The 11,347-nt window shown below is 43.5% G+C and overlaps 1 protein-coding gene across 1 annotated transcript in view; it reads right to left on the bottom strand.

The window, feature by feature from the left end:
* Positions 1–4,671: 4,671 nt before the first annotated feature.
* Positions 4,672–11,347, bottom strand: part of GNA13 (G protein subunit alpha 13) — a 29,338-nt gene continuing 22,662 nt past the window's right edge. Inside the window, exon 4 of the mRNA XM_005237518.4 lies at positions 4,672–9,753. Coding sequence (XP_005237575.1) covers positions 9,181–9,753 — 573 coding nt within the window. The 3' untranslated portion in view covers positions 4,672–9,180. The remainder of the gene's footprint in view (positions 9,754–11,347) is intronic.

Raw genomic sequence — 11,347 nt, 5'->3', positions numbered from 1 at the left:
CAGGCTCCCCGCCTGCCCCGGGAATCACTGACCTCCACCTCCCAGGGGAGCCACGGCCGTAAGTGAAGGTACTCAACTGTTTTCCTCCTCTGCTCTCCTTCCTTTGGCATCATCACAGACATTCATCTTGCTGCAAGCAAACGAGACAGGGTATGGAGACGCGGAGTGGAAAGCCTGGCTCCAGCCACATGGCTGGCTGTCTACCAGATGCTTTCATATTTGATTCCTGCTTCTGTGAAGAGGGAAAACCAAAACACCTTGCCCTGCTAACCTCTTAGAGAGCAGCTACTTTTGCCAATTAATTTGAAGATTAAATGTCTAAATACTTTACATCTATCTCACCTACCAGTTCAGGCAATTGGGGTTGCCTTTCTAAAGGACGAAGTCTTGCAATGGTGTCAGTCAGTGCTTTGGCACAAGGAAACAGCCATGGTGACTTGCTGCTGACATTTGTACAGGTAAAAATGTTCCTTTACCCCAGTGGCATCCCCAGATAAAAACACAGTAGAGATGATCCTGCACTGCCTTATTACAAGTGCAATGAAAGGCAACATTTCACTGGAAACAAGAGGAGGATTTAGGATTTGGGATTTGCTACATGCTGGGAAAGAAGTATTTAGTTACTTTTTCTCCTTGAGTGTTGCAGAGGGGAGAGAAGGAACGTCAGAAGGGGTTCCTGCTGTGAGCAGAGATGTCATGCCATCAGCAGGGAGAGCCATCGGGAGCAGAGAAGGAAGGAGAGCTGGCATGGCTTCGGCTGCAGGGCTGGCGGAGCCGCAGTGGGCAGGTGTCCCCTTCCCAGAGCAGCCGGGCTTGCGGAGCACAGCGGGCGATAAAACAAGAAACACTGAGCTTGGGTGGGCTGTGGTTTTAGAAAGGGCATCCCAGGTTTACATCACGCAGCTGGTATGTTGGCTCCACACGCTCCCGGTGCACTTCCAGCGCCCGCAGCCTGCCTGAGCACACCCATCCCGCATGGAGCTGGTGCCTGGGCGGCACCACATCCCCTTTGCTCCTGGTTTTGTAAGTGGGGACGGGAGAGAGGGGGAAGGAGAATCTGCGCGGGTCATCTGCATGAGTAAAAGAGGAAGTTTGCTCCTTAATTCTAGGCAATTTTTAGCAAATGCCAGACGTGATGTAAGTAGGCTGTTGCTGCGGAAGGCTTGCTCAACTTGCTCCCCTGCAAATCCTAAGTTAGTAACTCTTTGAAAATGCTGATTTCATGGAAGGTTTTTTGTTTGCTTTCTTTTTCTTCAGGGAAAATGGAGGCTCCAGCAGGAAATGGTCATCAATTCACAGCTGCTCCCACAGTTAGACTTTGGATTAATATAAGAGAATCCAGCTCATACAGGAAAAAGTGCAAAATACTATGTCTAGTATTTTGCAACTGCATAAAGATCTATATAATTTATAGATACTGCCTTTCCTTGTGATAAAAGCTGGAAACAAGGAATAACTCCCAAGCAAAGACAGCGGGTGCGCAGTGTTCAGAGCTGAGCCGCACATCAGGGCTGGTGCTCACACCTAACAATTGTGGAAGTGCTTAGTGCTGCAGCAGCCTGGCGTGGTGACTCCTGGAGAGAAATTAGTCACGGTTGGTGTCAACCCACAAACGTTTGCATGGTACGTGGTCAACATGGAAACATGGAAACAGTCATTCATTCTCTCAATCAGCGCAGAGGGCTGTGCGTGGGAGTGTTCATGTTAAAATCCATGCCCGTGCCCCCCCCCCCCCCCACTACTGCTTCCCCTTTGAATATGATAAAGGAGTGGCTTTCTTCTGCATTAAGGGAAGCGGACTGTCTTCCAGGCTGCAGGCAACGGAGAGAACACAGGGCAGAGCCTGCAATGTGGCTAAAAGCCATCCAAGGTTTGGCCTGGTGCCGGACAGGAGAGAGAATTGGAAATCAGGCAGAGATTCTGGCTCTAAGCATCACTGTCTGCCAATGGGAAGAAGCCTGGGAAGGGAGTTGGGATCTTTTATACTCACAGGATCCAAGATCCACTATACTGCATATTGGAGCAGGAAGTGGGGAAAATTCATTCTTGATCCTGCTGGATGCACAGGTCTTGCGCTTCCTCCTGCTCTCCAAATCCGAAGTTAATAAAAATCAGTCCGCACTGATCATCATCATCTTACTGGGTCACCATGTTTCAAACCATCCAGGCAGAGAAATGCCTTTTATTCACTTCCTGCACCTGCTGACAGCCACGCTCCTGCCTTACCCCCAGCACCTGGCAGCCCTCCTTGCCCGAGGAGCAGCCACCGCACAACCCGCGGCTCACAGCTTGGAACATCCACCTCCAGAGGAAGTGGCAGGCACTGAAGCGGACCTCTGCTCCCAACAGCCTACCCCAAACCCATGTTTGTCAGATCCCGCCCTTGACAATTAATAAAACCCCCGGTTCCCCCCCAGAGCCCAGCAGAGGCAGCACCTTGGCTACACGCATGGGTGGGGGCTGCGTCTCCCGTCTCAGTGCACATCTTTCTGCTGGATGTTTTGATTCCTTATCTTCGAGTCATCTGCAGCCTGTTTACTGAACTTGGGCATAAGGACTGTCTCTGCCACGGCGTGTTTCAGAGGCTGGAGCGGGGCTCACTCTGGTGTTGCAGGAGCTTCTCTTCAGAGCCAGAGTGAGCCAAGAGTCCCAGGGCCCAGACAGCTGCTGCTGGTGGAAGCTGCACTCCAGCAGGAACAAGTCTTGCCCTCATTTTTAAGTGTGCATGAAAACACAAGGGAGCCAGCAAAGAAACCCAATACTATCTCAAGTTAGGCACAAATAAAACAGTCGCAGAACCCTGTGGGACTTTGTCTATCTGGACCCTTATTAATTTAATCTAGTAATTCACAGAACACGCACAGTGCAAATAATATTTCAGCTTGTATGGAAAACAGCACTGATCGCTCTATTAGGTGGACTGGCCAGAAGTAACTCAATGCTATTACCTTTTTTGTTGTTTTAGAGAAAAAAAACCAGCAGGGTCTGGGCCAGCACAGACGCTCATCCTATTTCCAGCTGTATTCCCCGACCGGGCTCTGCGCGCCCGGCCGCCGCTCCTCCAGCACTTTGCCCCTCGGCTGCTCTACAGCTTAACAGCCAGCCCAGCCCCTGCAGGACCGGGAGTCCGAAGGTCAGCGCTGGAACCCGCTCCTGCCACCACTGTGGCAGCCGGGGAAGCTTTCGGCAGAGCTCCACACCATTTTCCTTCCTTGATGTCAGTTACTGTGTAATCCCCCGAGTCACTTTTACAGGAAGGAAGGAAGAGGCTTGAAAACCCAACCTACATTCAGCACTACGTGCAATTCGGCGTTCTGTTCCGTCAAGAGCTTTGGAAAGTGAAGAAACCTTCACTTGCTCACACAAGTCCTGCAGCACGCTCCTTCCCTGCCCCTCCTGCGGCTCTCCCCACTGCCGTCAGCCACCAGGCACATCAGTGCGGTGAGGTTATCGGTGCCTGTGACTTACTGCGGAACAGTACACCACCACGAACCTATTTCCAATGAGAGCTTTAGACAACAAGAGCTTAACTAGAAGCTCAGGTGAACCTTGATGCAATTACACTTGTGATACTGGGCGCAAAAGCAAAAGCAAACACGATCTGCTAAGGAGTTCTAGATGTTGTTAGTTTTACTCCTCAGGCAGCTGACTACATCACAGGAAATCAGATGCAAGGAAAAAAAAAAGTTTCAAAAAACCCTAAAGAGATTGGTTTTCAAAGTCAGAGCAACACCACAAATAGTGCTTATTTGATGTAACTGTTGCAGTGCAAAAAAGCAGTCCAGAGATGAGGTTGTAGTTCCTCAGAAACACACACACCCCCCCCAGGAACAGACAGTACCTGAATGAAAATGGCTCTGTGGGGCTGGGTGAAGTTTCAGGGCATCTGACAGGTTTTTAACTCCTAATTTCAGTCAGCACAGGTGGCTCCTTCCCACAGCAAACTGCTCTCCTCAGTGCAAAGGCTGGGGTTCCCGTTAATCCACAGCAACATTCACATACACCAAGAATTTTTACAGTTTATGTGTTCCAATTATCAAGACAAATACTGATGTTGAGCACTAAACTTTATAAACAAGCATGACCTGGCCTAAGTATTTTCAGAGATTTAGTGCTCACAGCACGCCAGCCAAATCCGAGGGCTGCTGTGGAAAATGAAGCATCCTCAGGCCTATAAAAACTGACAAGGAGCAATCAATGTTTTGCTGCAAAACACTGCTTCATATCGCAGCCAGCTGCAAAACAGCCAGTGATCCATTTCTAGAGGAGGCAGAGGCTGGCTTATTGTGAAAACAGCTTAAAAAAGGAAAATAATAAAATCCAAGCCTGCAGTACTGAGATACATAATTTATACAGAGGCTCACCATTTATGCCAGAACACACGCAAGTGTCATCAATATTTTAAATACTGAGTACCCAACTGGTTGTCAAATGCAAGTCAGCAATTCCCTTCTACCTTTACTGCAGAGAAAGCAATCAGGCTGAACGAGAATCTGGATGAGATTCAGCAAAGGGCTTCCTTGAGACTAGAGACTAACTGCATCACACATCTTATTTGAAACACAAGATGTGACAGGAGCAGAACAGTTGGCCTTAGCCAACCAACAAAAAAAAGTCAGCTGGCTGCCTCCACACATTATTAACTTGAAAAATAATTTCATAATACCAACATCAGGCTGTATATGTTTATTCATCGTCAGTAATTTTTGTACACAAGGCAAATATTAATAGCTGAAAGGCAACACTTTCGGAGTGTATGTACAGAGCAATGTACAAGCAAGTGTAAGAGGTTTTAAGCTATTAATCAAATTTTACCGTTTTATAAAAAGGAAGCAATGCTTTTTCTTCTAAGACTTCCCTTAGAAATAATTTATTGCCAATCTTAAACTAAAGAAAGGAGAAAAAAAATTTACAATAAAAAGTAGTCCCTGGAAAGTTTATAAAAAGTTAAACATATAAAATTGTAAGCCACAAACATTTATACAAAGCTAATACAAATCTTGGTTTTGTTAAAGATCTATGAGGTTGTTACAAAATATATTTTTACATAAAGGCTTCACGTAAGGTAAGCTCTCACTGCTACTGAAAGCGCAGGAAAGCAGTTTTAAATAGTCTGCAATTCAACTTATTTTCAAGTACAATGCAAAGAAATTGCAAAATGGCACTGTATTGCAATGCTGTGTAATTAAACAAACAAACAAAACAACTATGTTAATGGTACCATCAAATAGACAAGACCTGTAAAGTTAACTTGTGAACAATTCGGTAATGGCATAAAACTTCCATCATTTTGAAACAGGAAATGTTATTGTTGGAAAATGAACCTTCTGCAACCGTCTTGAAAGAGAAATAACTAGAGAAGTCTTCCAATGGCAATGGACGTGTTAAAGGCGCACAGTTCTCAGTCTTTAAGCAGTGAGTTGCTCCCAAACATGGTGAGCAGACGCAGTTTGGCCAGGCTATCTGGGACTGATCATAAATACTATTACTAGCCAAGTGTCGTGAAGCTTGAAAAGCCCAGCCATCTGAGCAGTTTGCTAGAATAATTCTTATGGGCAAAATTTAAAGCTACTTACTAGACAAATGAGTCCAATATACAGCCTTTGAGATCAACGAACCCACCTGACTTTTTTTTTTTTTTTAAGAGCAGATATTCTAGAAGAAAGCTTAAGTTTTACACAAACTGATGGCTTATGCTCCCACTTACAGTATATAACAAAAAATTAAAAATTTTAAAGCCCTGATGAACAGCCACCGTTTTCAGGTATCAATCAACTCAGTTTAACACACTGCAGCAAGGGAACAGTCACTAAAACACCAATTTCACCTTCAAGTACAGGAAGGCTGTACAAGACAGTGGTATATCTCCATGCGGTCAGTGATCAGTGATCTTTTTAACAGAGTTTACTCGATCAAAGAGAACTAAGAAAGATTTGGGAAACTTGATTTTCTACCTGCTTTCCCACCTTCACTAGAAACACATCCTGACCTTGTACCACAGACTGGTTTACATGAACAAGCTTCACTCTTACTAACCAACTGTGACTCATTTGTTTGCTTCGGGATAAAAATCAGTCTCTTCAAAACATCAATCCTGCAGCTCTTGCACAAAAATTATATCCTGCTATGAAGAAATAATATTTAGAAACAAACCTAAAAAGAAATACAACAGTACATGCTGTGCTCCTTTTCAGGTAGCAAATGAAGGGTAAGTTTGAAGATGGAAAAGCCAAACGTTGATTCAGTTTGTTTAGCCAGTATGTTAACATAGGAACCATGTAAACAGTTACATCAAGGTTAGCTGTCTCACCCCCTCTAAAGAAGCGGGAGTGGGAAATCAAAAGCAAGTGATCTGACTCAGTCATTTCATTAAAATAATTCATTTCTGCCTGAGATTCATATAGTGCTTATCTACCAGGGCCTACTTTTGTCAGAAGTGGCCCAACACCACCTGGTCCACCCTGCTATCTTAGAGGCCCTAGTGCTCACAGGGAAAGTGATCTGAAAAGATTAAAAAAAAAAAAAAAAAAAGTTTTTTGTACTCGTTCAGGGGAAAAGCCTGCTCAATACTTTTCCCACTTTAGCTAACGTCAGAAGTGCCCAGCACCTTGGTGATGCTGACTGTATCTTTAGACTGACATCAGTTTTGAGGATCTTGCGTAAATTGACAGGTCCCTTGACATAAAATTTATCAGCATTTTACATAAATTTTTTTAGACAAATTCCTGGTAATCTTTGTATCATTCATTATCCAGTCTTTAGTCTTCTCTGCAATCATCTAGTCTGACATCCTGCAAAACACATACTACAGACCTCTCCAAATTAATTATTTTAATAGTTAATTAATTATTTTAATATTTTTTAAACTTATCAGAGCAGAGATAAGTCTCTTTTAAAAAAAAGAACTTGTTCACACAACTGTCAGCAAAGGAAAAAGCCAAACCTACTAATCCTTTTGTTGACTAACACAGGCACGGGTTTGTTCAGTTTCTGCTTTCCAACACTGGACTTTGAGGCTACTAGACAGAGGTTTGTTATCTGTTCACCTATCATTTACAGCTCAACCAAATCAACCTGTCATCCCTCTCCAAAGAGGGAAATTGAGAACCTCTGGACTTCCATTACAGGCATGTTGTCCAACCCTTTAAACAGCCTCACTAGCCTTCACACATCTAGTTCATCATCCTTCTTGCATTGCTCACATATGACCTGAACACATCAAACCGGAAGTAATCATATCTATGTCCAGTAAGGAGGCAAAATATACATTAGATATCCCTATCTAAAGGTTATGTTAATCCTCCTGACATCAGTGCTGCACCCAGACTTTATGTTTATGTTAAGGTTACGCACTGTGACTTCTCCCAAGCTCTTTTCAGAATTCCTTCCTCTCAAAATAGTGCCTTATCGCAGAAATCGCAGACTAATCTAGGACTATTCATTGGTTGATATAAAAAAATAAAGGTCTTTCAAAGCACCTAACTAAATAAAAATACACTATTCCCCTTCTACTGACAGGGGAACGAGGTACAGAGATGTTAATACAACTCAGAATCACAGTAAGTAAAAGGCTAAGTTCAGAAGACAGGCAGCTTTCCTATGTTCTAACAGGGACACTGCTCCAAGCAGCGAGAACAGTATGTCACCCTGCTTGCCACACGTGCAGTATGGTAATAAAAATCATTTAAGAGAGTATTGGGCAGCATCACGATCCACAGGAATGGGCTGGTTCCCCAGGGCAAAGTGGCAAGCCGAACTGCCTACGTGACACTACAGTCTGGGGGAAACTTGATAGCGGCACTACTTTTTAAAACACACGCTTACTCCCGTTTTGTAGCGTGCTGTGTGGCATATGAGGATTTCTGAGCACAAAGGATATTTTACTGTTTATTTTAAATCACATAGCAACAGTTAACACCCAACACCCCACCCCACCAAAAAAACATCCCCCAAACTGCAATGGAACTTTTGGTAAAATATTCTTAGTCACAAGCAGCACTCTGGAGTATGCTGTGCAACAGATCTGGCTCAAGTACACTTAGGATTGCTAGACCCAACCGGCAAGTCTCAAAGAACCTCATCAGCTGAAGCATGTTCTGCTGTGACATGTTCTTTTTTCAGAAGAAAACGTTCATCTTCACGGTGTCAGCTACACAAGGCCTCTGCTGGGAACACATATGCTCACGTAAGGCCACTGAAAATACCATAGGAGGACAGAACACAAGGAGGCACTTAGGTTTGCAAGTACTTCTATCCATAACCAAACACTTACTGATTAAGATGAGGCACACTGTGAGAAGTCATGAAGAAAGTAAAAATAAACCAGTGCTATATTAAAGCGCTTCAAGAACAGGTAAGGTACCTACACGTAACATCTGGTTAGCGAAGATAAGAAATACAAGTTCAGCTTGCTCCCCCTTCCCACATCCAAATTTCAAGAGGACCGTATCATAGTGCTCTGTGCTTTGCCATGGCTCCAAGTCGGACGCACAATGCGATAGTGAAACCGTGTACTGTGCACTCATTAACTCCTCGCCACTAGACTTCTGCCCGCGTTAGTACTTCCTGCCAGGTACGTCTGAAACTCCCAATCCAAGGATTTTTAAAGCATCTCCTAGTCAAGCCCCACCGAAGAGTTACACTTAAAGAGGAAGTATGTTACACCCAGGAGTCCTAGCTTCAAACTGATGATTCCAGCAAGTGATTTATGGGATTTCTAACCAACAATAGACCTGAGAAATCGTAAGTCAGCTATGGTATCACAGTCTTCATAACAAAGTCGGATGTGAAAAGTTTCCCCCCCCCCTCCTTCCATTACTGCCACAGTCTTAACAATTGCAACAATTTCACTGAAGTCTGGACTTTGCATTCTGAAGGTGGAATGAATTTTCTAGGATAATACTTCTGTTCGTAAAATGTCAAATTTATCACTTTACAGGTAACTTAGACGTAGGTCTGCTATAAAGTTACAACTTGAGACAACTTGAAGCTACACTGGAAGAGATTAAGTCTGAATTTCTGCAGAAATTGGCAATAATGTGTTCAGCAGCAGCTTTTAGCCACGTATCAAGAAGTCTGACAGGATCTGGATTTCTCTACTCCTGCTGTAAACTTCTAGTTTAAAAAAACCAACCAAAACAACACACAAAAGTTACTCAAATAAAAATGTCTTTTTGCACATCACTGTAACATAAGCTGCTTGAGGTTGTCGTGAAGGATAGTATCCTTAACATCACGGAAAACTAGTCGGATGTTTTCTGTGTTAATAGCAGTGGTGAAGTGGTGGTAGAGGGGCTTCTGCTGCTGGTCCCGACGTTTAGTACGAAAACAATCCACCAGGAATTTTTGGACATCTGTTAAGCAGTGGGGATCCCCTTCAAACTCTGGAAAATAGTCTTTGATGCTCACTTTTTGTACTTTTTCCTCAAGCAAGTCCGTCTTATTTAAGAAGAGAATGATTGAGACGTTGCTGAAAACCCGGTTATTGACTATTGTTTCAAAAATGTTCAGGGATTCTGTAAGGCGATTTGTTTGCCGATCCTCCATGAGCACTTGGTCAAATTCACTCGAGGAAACAAGGAACAGTATTGATGTGACACTGTCGAAGCACTCGAACCACCGTTTCCGTTCTGACCTTTGGCCACCTACATCAACCATTTTGAAAGGAACATTTTTTATTTCAAAGTCGTACTCATGAATCCCTTTTGTGGGTTTTCGTGCCAGCAGTATATCTTGCTGTGAGGGCAGATAATCCTAAAAAAAATAAAATAAAGGAGAGAGTTTGCTGATTAGGATATAAGTCATGGTGATCACAGCTGACCTGCAATTGAGAGAAAAGCTTGCAGAGGAACTGCAAGAGGTTTTGAATAAACATACACATGTATGCATATTTATATGCTGACACTGAAGGATTTCTGAAAGATCTAGAGTCCAAAGCAGGAAACACACCCAATATTAAATCAAAACATGTACCCCCAAGAACTGAAGCTTTCCATTTGCCACATGGCAAGGATCCACAAACAATCTGAGAGGTGTACCATCAATTCCTCATGCCAGTTTCTGTCACTCTGGATTACTCTATGCTTCATTCACCCTCTTCCCACAAAGCTGGGCAACACGCTGGCTGCCAACATTGCAGTGCAGCAAATGGGGTCTAAAACAGGTTTCTCAAATCAGTAACCATGGCAGTATCCCATTCTAACTGTGGGTACTCCGTTCCTCCCATGGTCTGGTGCATACTGCACAACTGCTTCGACAAAGAAGAGCTGCTCCACAAAGTAATTTTTAAGGCAATGAATCATGCCAGAAATGCAGAACCTAAGCAGCTTGCTGTGTTTGTGCCATGGATCTTCAGCATCCAGCTTTATCAGTCCAAAAAGTGACTTCTATTAGCTGTGTGCCACACCTGTGAGCTCACAGCCAGATTTTGTCCAAAACACACTGTACAATTAGTAGAATAGGAGAAGAAACAGGCAGCTGAGGACAGCAGCCTCTTCCCAGCAGTTCATTCTAGGAGGACCCTCAAGACAGCTGTATCCCTAAGTTCTCCAGCCCACCTTTCCCCTAGTATTAAACAGGCAGAATAAGTGGGTTTTTACTATTTTTTTTTGACTGTTAAATGAACAGTCATCAACAGATGCAGATGCTAACAAGAAGAATAATTTTTATTAGCCAGCTTTCGACAGCATGAAATCCAAGACTCATGTTGGGGATTTCTTCACTCTTAAAATTACACTTTTGCATATGGTCCAAGTCTTTCTGCTATTTAAAATGTGCATCTGTAACAGACAGCTGGCTGACACTGAAGTTTAGAGCTTTGTTGTTCACTCGTTATGGAAACTCTTCCTTACATTTTTCCAGCGTTTCTCACAACTTCAGAGAGAGTGATTTGGGTTTCAGAATTGGAATTTTAGTCTCCTTTTAGTGAGTGATCTACCAGACTTAGAGCTTTTATAAAGATGCTTAAGATCATGGTCCAGAAAGCCTGATTCAACTAGTAAGCTGGCCGGGGGGAACAAACACACAACTACATGGCTATTTGAATACTAGTACTCCAAGTTTAAGGCAGCTGGGCAAGTCTGATCCACAGCCTTTAAGAAAGCAATTTTAAAACATAATGAAGCGAGTATAATGTTCAAAAAACTCAAGTATCACTTTGCTTTATGATGTAAGCTCAAAAGTGAAACTAGCTAGAGAGATATTTTTGTTTGAACTCCCAGGCTTCTTTATTCAGGCTGCCCATGACTAAGGCACTGATTTCTATCGTGGCATGAATTACAAAGCAGCTCTCTGAAGCACTGGCTCCCCACCCTGCACATTTTGCTATAGTACTACCACTATTAGTATT

Source organism: Falco peregrinus, chromosome 2, assembly GCF_023634155.1.
Source record: "Falco peregrinus isolate bFalPer1 chromosome 2, bFalPer1.pri, whole genome shotgun sequence".
NCBI classification, from domain to species: domain Eukaryota; kingdom Metazoa; phylum Chordata; class Aves; order Falconiformes; family Falconidae; genus Falco; species Falco peregrinus.
The sequence above is the reverse complement of the archived record's forward strand: the minus strand, read 5'-3'. Positions and strand labels throughout refer to the sequence as shown.